The sequence below is a fragment of the Salmo salar genome, chromosome 09 (genome assembly GCF_965601325.2).
Source record: "Salmo salar chromosome 09, fSalSal1, whole genome shotgun sequence".
Taxonomy (NCBI): Eukaryota; Metazoa; Chordata; class Actinopteri; order Salmoniformes; family Salmonidae; genus Salmo; species Salmo salar.
The window spans coordinates 144,130,039-144,144,496 of NC_138299.1; the positions used below are offsets into that span (position 1 = coordinate 144,130,039).

The window sequence follows — 14,458 nt, forward strand, 5'->3', positions numbered from 1 at the left end:
TGGATGAGGAACTGGTTCCATTCAGAGGTACATTTTTATTTTCATATCTGTTAATGTAAGTGATTTTCACTGTTAATTTTATGTATTGTTGTAATATCATTGATTTATGTGATTGTTTTCTGTGACACTGATACTAATTACTGATAGTAATTAATATCTATTGTCAAAAGGTCGCTGTCCTTTCCGGAAGTAAAAAAAAAGTATATGCCCAGCAAGCCAGCAAAGTATGGCATCAAGATATGGGTGGGCTGTGACGCACAATTCAGCTACGCTTGGAAGATGCAAGTCTACACAGGGAAACCGACCAGTGGAGAACCAGGGGATGCGGGTTGGGCTTGATGTGACAGATGGACCACCACTCTAGTTTCTTACCTCCCAAAGAGGAACAAGAATGTGGTCCTCCTAAGCACACTGCACAAAACGGCTGAGATCAGTGATCATGAGGACAGGAAGCCAGCTATTATCCTGGACTACAACCACAACAAAGGAGGCATGGACAACCTGGACAAGGTGATTGGAATTTACAGCTGCAGGAGGATAACTGCCCGCTGGCCCCTGGTCATCTTCCATAACATCATTGATGTGTCCTCATACAATGCCTTCGTGATATGGAACAAGATCAACCCTACCTGGATGCCTGACAAGCAGAACAAGAGGGTGTTCCTGGAGCAGCTGGGAAAGGCACTTGTAACACCTCACATTCAAAGAAGGGAGCACCTCCCCCACACAGCAGCCTTTGCAGCGCTTGTGAAAGCTGTTCAGGGGGCTTAATCTTGTCCTTATCCACCTGAGGCTGCAGCTGGGGCAGGCAAGAGGAAATGCCAATTCTGCCCCCCAAAAAAGGACTGTAACACAAATACTATGTGCTGCACATGTGAGAAATACATCTGCAAAGTCTATGCACACACACTTGCATACTGTCCTACATGTGCTAATTAGAGTTGATTGATTTATGTTCTTCACATTTTTGTTTTGTATCTATTATCTTATTTTGTTGTTTATACACCTTGTGGGTGGGGGCAATGGTTAAAAAAATGGGAGAAGACTAGTATTTTGTAGAATTACTCATTGTACAGTATATAAGAATATTTCACTGTTGCCAAAAATGTTCAAGACTGTTATTGTTTCCCTTCAATGAAATGCATTCAAAACTACTTTCTGCACAAGTGCCATCTCTTGCTAAAACAATGTTTACACCTATGCAGTACCTATAGCAATAATAACAATAATACACCTAAATTCAATTCAGCTGCTTTATTTTAGGGGTTTATAGTGAAGGCGTGTCATTTTTTACCCTTAGGACAAGGGGAGTATACAGAATGTTAAGACTACACAAGGGTTAAGTTAAAATGATTCAGACTGACACGCAGCATCAGCGACTGCGCAGTCAGTTGTATCGATGCATTGCATACAATCAAATCAACTCTTTATATCGATATCTATATTCTCAATTGCATAGCGTTCAGAGAGACTCATATCTCCCTCACTAGCTTTAAGCACCAGCTGTCAGAGCAGCTCACAGATCACTGCACCTGTACATAGCCAATCTGTAAACAGCCCATCTAACTACCTCATCTCCATACTGTTATTTTTTTGATGCTCCTTTGCACAGCAGTATTTCTACTTGCACATTAATCTTTGGCACGTCTATCACGCCAGTGTTTAAATTGCTAAATTGTAATTATTTCACCACTATGGCCTATTTATTGCCTTATCTCACCTCATTTGCACACACTGTACATACCTTTTTTTCCATTGTGTTATTGACTGTATGCTTGTTTATTCAATGTGTAACTCTGTTGTTTGTGTCACACTGCTTTGCTTTATCTTGGCCAGGTCGCAGTTGTAAATGAGAACTTGTTCTCAACTAGCCTACCTGGTTAAATAAAGGTGAAATAATAAAATAAAAAATATTTGTATTATAAGCATTACTAATCAAGCACCACACAGACAGACATCAATTATCAGTGATGTCGTGGTAAAAAAAGGTTGGTAATGGTTAAACTTGAGAGCGAAAAGCACCGATAAACAAAAACGTATTATTTAAAAAAAAAAAAAATGTACACATGGTTTGCGATTGTGAGGCCGGTTGGACGAACTGCCAAGGCATTTAAAACATTATGGTTTTAAAATGAACATTCATTTATCTGGCAGCAGCCCTAGTGGACTTTCCCAGTCAGCATGCCAATTGCACACTCCCTGAAAACTTGAGACATCTGTGGCATTGTGATGAGTGATAAAACTGCACATTTAAGAGAGGCCTTTTATTGTCCCCAGCACAAGGTGCACCTGTGTAATGATCATGCTGTTTAATCAACTTCTTGATATGCCACAGGAGTCAGGTGGATGTATTTAGGCAAAGGAGAAACGCTCACTAACAGCGACGTACATTTTTATTTTATTTTTTTAAATAAGCTTTTTTTGTGAGAATGGAACATTTCTGGGATATTTTATTTCAGCTCATGAAACCAACTACATGTTGCATTTATATTTTTGTTTAGTATATTTACAGACCTGAACATAGACAATCAACATTTCAACTAGGTTTAGATAAATTGCTGGCACAATGACAGTGAAATGAAAAAAAGACGACACAGAACTTATACAAAACAGCTTCTTTATTCAATTACAATATACACACTTTAAAATATGATTTTGATGGTGCTTTTAAAATGTCATTTTTTCTTTAATTTAAAAGTGTCGATGTACCGGTATGTGTTCATCCAAAAAGTCATTGAGCTGCTTAGGACCTGTCATATACCAGCATTCTTTGCACAGGAGTGTAGTGTCCAATAGAAGGGCTTCATGGAGATTAAATAGATCTATATAGATTAGATATCCTTTCAGTAAACATCCATGGGATTCCATGTAGACTTGAGTTGGTCCAGGAAACTACTGGTCCTAAAGCCTACATGAGGAGTGTGCAATTTATAGTCTTCTACACTCAGGCACACAAGGGCACTTGGTATTCTGATCAGTTCAGTCAGTAATGCATAGTCATAACGATACAAAGGGAAGAAAAAAAATCAAGTGCACCCAAATACATTTCTTTAATTATTTTTTGTTGTTGTTTCTATAAATAGATAGTTCCATTAAACAGTTCGATGGATTTTCATATTTGAACTGTAAACGTTTAAAGGTCACATGTTTCTTATCTTGTAGATAAACTACAAAAGTGCTTTCAGAAAAGAAAACATTTAGCTGAGCTCCAATGACTTGGCAGAGTGTCAGACTTCAGTCCCCTTGAAGGAGTAAAATCAATATATTATTTATTATTTACTTTTTGGCCAGTGGAATCCTTCCATATTCATAAGGAGGATGGGGCTGTATTTTAGTACAGCTTTGAAGAAGGTAAGTGGATCCTTGACCTTTGTCTAAGTACCACTTCTACCTGCAGCAATTTGGTAAGGGGATGAAATAAGGGTTTAATCAGGGGTTAGCTGGTGAAAGTTTAGGGTTAGAGGTCAGTGGTGAGGACAGGTGTAACCCCGTGTATGAGCAGGGTAGGACCCAGATCCTTGGTGAGCAAGTCCAGCTGGCGCAGGTAGGCCGTGTAGCGGCGCGTGTCAGCCGGGGGGCGGGGCAAATACAGGAAACGCACAGCCGGAGGGGGACGGGCCTGCTCCAGGATCAACCTATTAACCGCCGACAGATACTCATCCGACAGCCTTGTGGCGTTGCTAGGGAAGCTATTCACATAGTCGTCGTCTCCTTCCTCCTCCTCCTCAAACAACCCCATCTTTCCCAGCCCCTCCTCCTCCTCTCTCCGTGATTGGTGGGAGGGCCTCTGCTTGCCCGCCTCACCCTGCCTCTGCCAATGTAGCGCCACCTGCTGGTCCCAGGGCACTGTGTACACGTTGGCTTTGATCCTCAGCTCCTTTAGCAGCTGCCCCAGCTTCGCTTCAGAGCCCCGCAGGCTCCGCCCTTCCTCCACACACAGAAAGAGGCGGAGTCTAGCATGGCGCCAGGCGCGGACCATGTTGAGGACACAGGCGAGCTGGAGCAGGAAGAGGGAGCAGGTGTCTACGTAGCTGGAGCTGTCTGGCCTCAGCAGGTTGACGGGCCACACGTCCACGTACAGAGCACCCTTCCCTGGGGATGAGGAGATGGTCGAGGCCCGGTCGAACTGGTGGAAGTAGCGGGCTAGCGCTACATTCTTCAACATCTTCATGGCGTCTGCGATCACCGCCACGTATTCTTGGGGTCCCATGACTTTTCCGTTTTCTCCGTTGCCATCAATGGACGCCCGCAGGGCAGGGAAGTGGTAGGGCGGGCGTTCGTCCTCGGGGTCCTGAGTGGGGACGGTGGCATCTGCGAGGTTGTGGTCAGTGAGTTTGTCTTTGGGGGTGCAGTCATCATAGAAACCCAGGACCAAGGTGTTGGGCCTCATCCCACCTAGAAAGACAAAGGGATGGAAAGAGGGAGAGACGAGTCAATGGGTATGATAGTAAGAGTCAAAGGGCCAGTTACAGCTAATAGAGAACATGGTATCAGAGAGTAGTGAATGGACTCACTGACCTAGGCCAGAGATGAAGAGTAGATGTTGGACTCCGTGCCGTACTGAGTCAGCCAAGGTGAGGTTGACAAATGCCTTGATGTTGAGGTGGTCCACCAGAGACAACCATGAGTCATAACGACACTGGAGAGGGTCGGACGGTAATGTGTCTGAGAGAGAAGGGGGGGACAGAGAGCGAGAGAGAAACAAAACATAAATATCTATACAAACATTTTGGCCAGGGGCCATTATCTGCCAAGTGCTCTTAGAGAATAAGAGATGAAGTTCTTTCTCTGTATAGTGACCTGATTTGGCAGTGTGCCACAGAAGAACATAAGCTCCAGACAGAAGAGACACGAGAGAGAAGCCCCACCCTCTTCAACATATAGATCAATGAATTGGCGAGGGAACTAGAATAGTCTGCAGCACCTGGCCTCACCTTACTAGAATCTTAAGTCAAACATCTACCATTTGCTGATGATCTGATGTTTCTGTCACCAACAAAGGAGGGCCTACAGCAGCACCTACAATCTTCTGCACAGATTTAGCCAGACCTGGGCCCTGACATTAAATCTGAGTAAAATGGTGTTCCAAAAAAGGTCCAGTCGCCAGGACCACAAATACAAATTCCATCTGGACACCGTTGCCCGAGAGCACACAAAAAACTATACATACCTCAACCTAAACATCAGTGCCACAGGTAACTTCCACAAAGCTGTAAATGAGCTGAGACACAAGGCAAGGGCTTTCTATGCCATCAAAAGGAACATAACATTTGACATACCAATTAGAATCTGCCCCCAAAAATACTTGAATCAGTTTACTTTATGGTTGTGAGGTCTGGTGTCCTCTCACCAACCAATAATTCACAAAATGGGATAAAACACCAAATTGAGACTCTGCATGCAGAATTCTGCAAAAATATCCTCCGTGTACAACGTAAAACACCAAATAATGCATGCAGAGCAGAATTAGGCAGATACCCGCAAATGATTAAAATCCAGAAAAACATGTTAAATTCTACAACCACCAAAAAGCAAGCGATTCCCAAACCTTCCATAACAAAGCCATCACCTACAGAGAGATGAACCTGGAGAAGACTCCCCGAAGCAAGCTGGTCCTGGGGCTCTGTTCACAAACACAGACAGACCCCACAGAGCCCTAGGACAGCACAGCAACACAATTAGACCCAACCAAATCATGAGAAAACAAAAAGATAATTACTTGACACATTGGAAATATATATTTTTTTTAAACTGCAAACTAGAATGCTATTTGGCCCTAAACAGAGAGTACACAGTGGCCTGACCCAAACTTAAGGAAAGCCTTGACTATGTACAGACTCAGTGAGCATAGCCTTGCTATTGAGAAAGGCCACAGTAGGCAGCTTGTCTTCTCTTGAGAACCAGGTCTATGTGCATGTGTACACTGCCCACAAAATGAGGTGGAAACTGAGCTGCACTTCCTAACCTCCTGCCAAATGTATGACCATATGAGAGAGACATATTTCCCTCCGATTACAGAGATCCACAAAGAATTCAAAAACAAACCCAATTTTGATAAACTTCCGTATCTACTGGGTGAAATACCATAGTGTGCCATCACAGCAGCAAGATGTGCGACCTGTGGCTACAAGAAAAGGGCAACCAGTGAAGAACAAATACCACTGTAAATACAACCCATATTTATTTTCCCTTTTGTACTTTAACTATTTGCACATCGTTACAACACTATATAGACATGACATTTGAAATGGTTACTCTTTTGGAACTTTATGAGTGTAATGTTCACTGCAAATTTTTATTGTTTATTTCACTTTTGTTTATTATCTACAGTTGAAGTCAGAAGTTTCTTGTTAACTTTTTGAGGAAAGGGGGGCAGTATTGAGTAGCTTGGATGAAAAACATGCCCAAAGTAAAATGCCTGCAACTCAGGCACAAAAGCTAGAATATGCATATAATTAGTAGATTTGGATAGAAAACACTGACGTTTCTAAAACTGTTTGAATGATGTCTGTGAGTATAACAGAACCCACATGTCAGGCAAAAACCTGACAAACATCCAACCAGGAAGTGGGAAATCTGAGATTTGTAGTTTTTCAAGTGATTGCCTATATAATACACAGTGTCTGTGGGGTCATTTTGCACTTCCTAAGGCTTCCACTAGATGTCAACAGTCTCTTAGAACTATGTTTCAGGCTTCTACTGTGAAATGGAAGAGAATAAGAGCTGATTCAGTCATGTGTCTGGAAAATTGGCTTGAGCTCAAACATGCGCGCGCCCGTGAGAGCGAGCTGCCTTTCAATTCTAAAGACAATGGAATTGTCCGGTTGGATTATTATTGCAGATTTATGATAAAAACATCCTAAAGATTGATTCTCTACATCGTTTGACATGTTTCTACGAACTGTAATGGAACCATTTTTACTTTTCGTCTGGAATAAACTCACGCGCTTAGTGAATTTGGAGTGCAGGACTAAACACGAACAAAATGGAGGTATTTGGACATAAATATGAACTTTATCGGACAAAACTAACATTTATAGTGGAACTGGGATTCCTGGGAGTGCATTCTGATGAAGATCATCAAAGGTAAGTGAATATTTATAATGTTATTTGTGACTTCTGTTGACTCAAATGGCAGGTATCTGTATGGCTTGTTTTGATATCTGAGCGCTGTACTCAGATTATTGCAAAGTTCGCTTTCGCCGTAAAACTTTTTTGAAATCTGACACAGCGGTTGCATTAAGGAGAAGTGCATCTATAATTCTGTGCATAACTCTTTTATCAAAGTTTATGATGAGTATTTCTGTAAATTGATGTGCTCATTCACCGAAGGTTTTGGAAGGAAAAAACTTTCTGAACGTCACGCGCCAATGTAAAATGGTGTTTTTGGATATAAATATGAACTTTATCGAGCAAAACATACATGTATTGTGTAACATGAAGTCCTATGAGTGCCATCTGATGAAGATCAAAGGTTAGTGATTCATTTTAGCTGTATTTCTGGTTTTTGTGACGCCTCTCCTTGCTTGGAACATGGCTGTGTGGTTTTTCTTGTCTAGGTGCTCTCCTAACATAATCTAATGCTATGTTTTCACCGTAAAGCCTTTTTGAAATCAGACAATGTGGTTGGATTAACGAGAAGATTATGTTTAAAATGGTGTATAATACTTGCATGTGTGTGAGAAATTTGAATTATGAGATTTTTGTTGTTTCGAATTTGGCGCTCTGCTATTTCACTGGCTGTTGGCGAAGTGGGACGCTACCGTCCCATATGTCCTAGAGAGGTTATTTACAAACTATAGTTTTGGCAAGTCGGTTAGGACATCTACTTTGTGCATGACACAAATAATTTTTCCAACAATTGTTTATAGACATATTATTTCACTTAATCACAATTCCAGTGGGTCAGAAGTTTACATACACAAAGATGACTGTGCCTTTAAACAGCTTGGAAACTTCCAGAAAATGTCAAGGCTTTAGAAGGTTCTGATAGGCTAATTGACATCATTTCAGTCAATTGGAGGTGAACCTGTTGGATGTACACTGCTCAAAAAAATAAAGGGAACACTTAAACAACACATCCTAGATCTGAAAGAAAGAAATAATCTTATTAAATACTTTTTTCTTTACATAGTTGAATGTGCTGACAACAAAATCACACAAAAATAATCAATGGAAATCCAATTCATCAACCCATGGAGGTCTGGATTTCGAGTCACACTCAAAATTAAAGTGGAAAACCACACTACAGGCTGATCCAACTTTGATGTAATGTCCTTAAAACAAGTCAAAATGAGGCTCAGTAGTGTGTGTGGCCCCCACGTGCCTGTATGACCTCCCTACAATGCCTGGGCATGCTCCTGATGAGGTGGCGGATGGTCTCCTGAGGGATCTCCTCCCAGACCTGGACTAAAGCATCCGCCAACTCCTGGACAGTCTGTGGTGCAACGTGGCGTTGGTGGATGGAGCGAGACATGATGTCCCAGATGTGCTCAATTGGATTCAGGTCTAGGGAACGGGCGGGCCAGTCCATAGCATCAATGCCTTCCTCTTGCAGGAACTGCTGACACTCCAGCCACATGAGGTCTAGCATTGTCTTGCATTAGGAGGAACCCAGGGCCAACCGCACCAGCATATGGTCTCACAAGGGGTCTGAGGATCTCATCTCGGTACCTAATGGCAGTCAGTCTACCTCTGGCGAGCACATGGAGGGCTGTGCGGCCCCCCAAAAAAATGCCACCCCACACCATGACTGACCCACCGCCAAATCGGTCATGCTGGAGGATGTTGCAGGCAGCAGAACGTTCTCCACGGCGTCTCCAGACTCTGTCACGTCTGTCACGTGCTCAGTGTGAACCTGCTTTCATCTGTGAAGAGCACAGGGCGCCAGTGGCGAATTTGCCAATCTTGGTTTCCTCTGGCAAATGCCAAACATCATGCACGGTGTTGGGCTGTAAGCACAACTCCCACCTGTGGACGTCGGGCCCTCATACCACCCTCATGGAGTCTGTTTCTGACCGTTTGAGCAGACATGCACATTTGTGGCCTGCTGGAGGTCATTTTGCAGGGCTCTGGCAGTACTCCTCCTGCTCCTCCTTGCACAAAGGCGGAGGTAGCGGTCCTGCTGCTGGGTTGTTGCCCTCCTACGGCCTCCTCCACGTCTCCTGATGTACTGGCCTGTCTCCTGGTAGTGCCTCCATGCTCTGGACACTACGCTGACAGACACAGCAAACCTTCTTGCCACATTGATGTGCCATCCTGGATGAGCTGCACTACCTGAGCCACTTGTGTGGGTTGTAGACTCAGTCTCATGCTACCGCTAGAGTGAAAGCACCGCCAGCATTCAAAAGTGACCAAAACATCAGCCAGGAAGCATAGGAACTGAGAAGTGGTCTGTGGTCTCCACCTGCAGAACCACTACTTTATTGGGGGTGTCTTGCTTATTGCCTATAATTTCCACCTGTTGTCTATTCCATTTGCACAACAGCATGTGAAATTTATTGTCAATCAGTGTTGCTTCCTAAGTGGACAGTTTGATTTCACAGAAGTGTGATTGACTTGGAGTTACATTGTGTTGTTTAAGTGTTCCCTTTATTTTTTTGAGCAGTATATTTCAATGCCTACATTCAAACTCAGTGCCTCTTTGCTTAACATCATGGGAAAATCAAAAGAAATCAGCCAAGACCTCAGAAAAAAAAAATTGTAGACCTCCACAAGTCTGGTTCATCCTTGGGAGCAATTTCCAAACGCCTGAAGGTACCACGTTCATCTGTACAAACAATTGTACACAAGTATAAACACCATGGGACCATGCAGCCATCATACCGCTCAGGAAGGAGACCCGTTCTGTCTCCTAGAGATGAACGTACTTTGGTGCGAAAAGTGCAACTCAATCCCAGAACAACAGCAAAGGACCTTGTGAAGATGCTGCAAAATAAAGTGATCTAACTGACCGAAGACAGGTAAATTGTACTAGGATTAAATGTCAGGAATTGTGAAAAACTGAGTTTAAATGTATTTGTCTAAGGTGCACGTAAACTTCCGACTTCAACTGTATTTCACTTGCTTTGGCAATGTTAACATATGTTTCCCATGCCAATAAAGCCCTTGAATTGAATTGAATTGAGACACACAGAGAGGTTGGGCTTGTCAATACTGGAGGAGCTCGGTCACCACTGAAAGCCTTGTCAAGATAAAAAAAAAGTGACACTATACCAGAGAACAGCCTGATCACAGGACACCATATAACACTACACACACACACACACTAAGTGGCCAGTTTATTAGGTACACCCATCCAGTACCAGCTCTGACCCTGCCCCCTCTATGAATCCAGAACAGTCTGAATTCTTTGGGGCATGAAAACGTTGCTCAATTGGTATCAAAGGACTTGACCGAGGGACCTGACCTGTGCCAGGAAAACATTCCCCACACACCACCAGCCTGTACTGTTGACACCAGGCAGGATGGGGCCATGGACTCATGCGGCTTATGTCAAATTCTGACTCTGCCATCAGCATGATGCAACAGGAACCGGGATTCGTTGGACCAGGTAATGTTTTTCCACTCCTCAATTGTCCTGTGTTGGTGATGGCGTACCCACTGGAGGTGCTCCTTCTTGTTTCTAGCGGAGAAGAGTGGAGCCTGGTGTGGTCGACTGCTGCAATAGCCCATCCGTGACAAGGTCCGACGAGTTATGAATTCCCAGATCCCGTTCAGCAGTGGTTCCCAAACTGTGCGGGCGCGACGGGTCGGTGCCGGATGTTCTTCAATGCTGGAAGGGGGTCCTGAATGAAAAAGTTTGGGAACCCCTGGCACACACCGTTGTACTGCGCCGTTATTTTCCCATTTGTGGCCCACATGTTAGCTTGCATGATTCTTGCCATTCTCTTTCGACCTCATCAACGAGCTGTTTACGCCCACAGGACTGTCGCCTTTTGTTTGTTGCACCATTCTCGGTAAACCCTAGACACTGATGTGGGTGAAAAGCCCAGGAGGCCGGACGTTTCTGAGATATTGGAACAAGCGCCTGGCAGCGACTGTCTGTAGGAGCGGACTATTTTCGCGAACGAGGTGGTGTACCTAATAAACTTCACACTGGTAAGCAGCCTGGCTTACCACACACATAACTTTAGTTACTGTACTAGCCAAGTCAGAGACATACTTTTTCAAACATTGGTTTGACATCAACTCAGTCAAACAATTCCCCTAGACATTCACCAAGAAGCCTGAACTGAAATGGATGAGTGGGAGGTATTCAGCCACTCTTGGGGAATAATGGAAGTGAAATGTGAAAGGCTTCTTTATTCTTGAAAAGCCAACGTCTCCGTATGCCCTCTTACCCAGGTCTCCTAGCAGTACATGTCCCAGGACATAGAGACCACTCTTCTTGATGTCATTGATGAAGGTGATGAGACCTACACTGCTACGAGGGTTAGATACCATCAGCAACACCTGGGGTCTCCAGAACTTCACATGGTCCTTACGCACATCCAACATCAACAGGTACTTACGCACCTGGGGGGAAGAAATACAAGAGAAAGACCGAGAGAGAGAGAGAGACAGGTTACAACAGAGCTGTATACTGTATTCTCTATAGCAGTGGTTCCCAACCGTTTTGGGTTAAATGTACGACCAACTGAATTTTGCTCTGCCCGAGGGAGTACCCATGAACTACTCCCTTGTGTATTTTGGTCTCATGAGCCTTCACAATTACCCCATGGATAGGCCAAGTGTCCTCAGGGGTCCTAGTACCCATGGTGGGAACCACTGCTCTATACTGCACACACAATAGTTATCAGGACTGGATGACTGGAATGCTAAGTGGTAACAACACACAGACGTAGAATCTTAATTTGACCTATATTGTCACAGCAAAATACTTTTAGTCCGGTAGTTAGGCTATTAGCCGGCCAAAAGTAGGCTACATGAAAAGTGCAATACTGTTAAGATGTTAATGTGGGCTTTCAGTGAATTTATTTAAATCCCAAAGCTCATCTGCATTTCCTTCGGTGCAGTAAAATTCTCAGCAACAAAAGAGTGATCCTACATGTGTACAGTAGATTGGTTGCCAAGGCATGTTGCTACTACTGTAGACTAGTGGCCAGATGATTTGGCAAACTCCCCAGTTGTTCATTGTTATTTCATACATGTTCATGTCATATACATTATGTATGGTACAACAACAAACCACAGAGGAGTTGGCTAAATCACAGATCTGGTTACTACCGGCAACTAGAAACATGGTGTATATCGCTAAAGTTCGACACTGAATAAAACCATTCCTTTACTCTCCTCTGACACACACGTTCTTGTGCACCCCCCACACCAAGCTCCCTGTCTGCAGAGTGTGTGTCTGTGTGGACTAGTCAGGATTCCGCCAATGCAGAAACAAATTGGATCCACAATCAGAATCCCATTAAGACATGAGACTGTGGCAGAGACTGCAGACCAGGGAGTGTGTAGGAGGGGTGTGTGGTGGTCATGAAGAGATAGTTGTCATTAAGGAATGGGAGCGTCGCCGGCCTCCCGCCATACTCCCATTACACAAAATCACAGAGCTGTAATTATATCTACAGTACTAATGTTGAAACATTCTAAGTCTGGAACATAAACCTGCCTCTCCTATATCCATTCCTGTTACCTAGCCAACCATAGAGATAATTAGCAAATACTAGGTCCAAATGGCCACCAACCTACAGATATTCAAGATAATGGGTCTATTAAAATCCTCTGAAAACATTGTTCCTTCCACCCTTCCTTGGAGTGATCACTGAAGGGGCATGGCTGGATATGTGAAAGATGTGTAGTCGATTCTAGGTTTCATTAAGATCAGTGATTACTTTACGGGAGACTAAGATAAAAGTATTTTAATAACTAAACACTACGATAAAAAGTACTGAAACCATGCTTATGACCAGACAACCTCATCTGAATAATTAGTGTGTGTGTATGCATGTGAATGCATGTTTATACGAGTGTGTGCATGTTTGTGTTTACATACTGCTAATGATGAGAACGCTAAACACTCATAATAACACAATCATTATCATCATAATCATCATTATCAAAGTTTCTGCTAAACAGAGAGAGGTCCTGGAGTCAATGTGCTTCTGCCTCATCCACTCATCTACCGCTCCATCTCTCCCTCACTCTGTCTCTCTCCATCACCCTCTCTCCTGATCCATCTCGGTCTTCTGATCCATCACTTCTTTTCTCAATCACTCCTCTCCATTGCCCTCTTCCATTGCATTTCCAACTTGGATTATTTTAGCAATCTATAACCTCTTCATTTCTATCACTCCTTCAATACTATCAGCTTGCATCTTCCTTGGCTGGATCACATGAATCCCTTCTTCGTCTTTCCTCAATGTCACCCAGTTGGCACCGATCCATACTGAGCACTGCCGAAACATGCACCCTCGTAATCCCCAGACACACACACACACGTTAGTTTAATCTAAGTGGGCCAGTCTCTCTGCGTTTCCCCCTCTCTCTGGGGACGGGGAGGAGAGGAGGAGAGAGGGAGCAGTGGAGGAGAAAGGCTCAATAAGTTAAGTGGCTGTAATAATGCTCCTGTAGCAGCCTAGCTTTTGACAGGCTCCTGGCACTTCGCTGCCCTGGCAACCATCCCCTTGGCAACGGTCCCTCCTGGCAACACTACCCCCCTCCTTGAAAATATGGTGTGTAGAGCAAACGGCTTGTAGAATAGAGGACAAATATACAAACACTTGTGAATAAAAGGCTTGGGCAGTATACCGTATATACACACACCTTATACAGGGTATTTCAAAATAGCCACGGGATGCTTTTTCAATACCGTCAAAACTATTTCTTTGAAGTTTTTCAATAAATGTTTATATTTATAGCTACTTAAGTATATACCTGCAGTCAACTTGTGCAATACGTTAGGAGATAAAGCAAATCGCGTTCTTCATTTGACCTGGCCCATTATTTTACATTATGAAGCTTCCCATAGTTGAGCCACTTGTTTGTAAATAACAACGGGAGAAAGCGGGAGCAGGTGACTGAGGTGAGTACAGCAGTGTATTGACAGTGGTTGCATTTTATATTGAAAGTCATGACAACAGTAGAGCAACGCTATTTGGCTGGCAGTCACACGGAGCTTAGAATGAAAAAGCAAGGTCTATTTTGCAAAAATGATGCATGGCCATCATATTTCTAATGTTTATCATAGAAAGAATGTAGCCAGCTGCATTTCCTATGTTTTAAAGTTAATCTAGCATTTTACTGGAGAGAAGTAGGCTGGTTACACTGAGAAAAGTACCAGAGAAAAGTAGCTACACATCAGTCAGAGCGAAGTCTGCTGATAGAATGCCCGTTCCTGAATTTTCATTCGAGTGGAGAAGTGCAACTGAAGTACAAAATTAGTCTGATGCCGAACAGAAATTACAACAAGAAGCATTTTAGAGCTACGTTTACAAAACGCAGCCAAAAC

General features: G+C 43.4%; 1 protein-coding gene across 1 annotated transcript in view; it reads right to left on the reverse strand.

Moving 5' to 3' along the window:
- Positions 1 to 2,600: 2,600 nt before the first annotated feature.
- The window catches only part of LOC106613052 (solute carrier family 12 member 9), a 54,385-nt gene continuing 42,527 nt past the window's right edge, over positions 2,601 to 14,458 (reverse strand). Inside the window, exons 11-13 of the mRNA XM_045724701.1 lie at positions 11,343 to 11,517; positions 4,519 to 4,665; positions 2,601 to 4,395 (exon numbers count right to left, since the gene is read on the reverse strand). Of these exons, the coding sequence (XP_045580657.1) occupies positions 3,458 to 4,395; positions 4,519 to 4,665; positions 11,343 to 11,517 (1,260 nt within the window). The 3' untranslated portion in view covers positions 2,601 to 3,457. The remainder of the gene's footprint in view (positions 4,396 to 4,518; positions 4,666 to 11,342; positions 11,518 to 14,458) is intronic.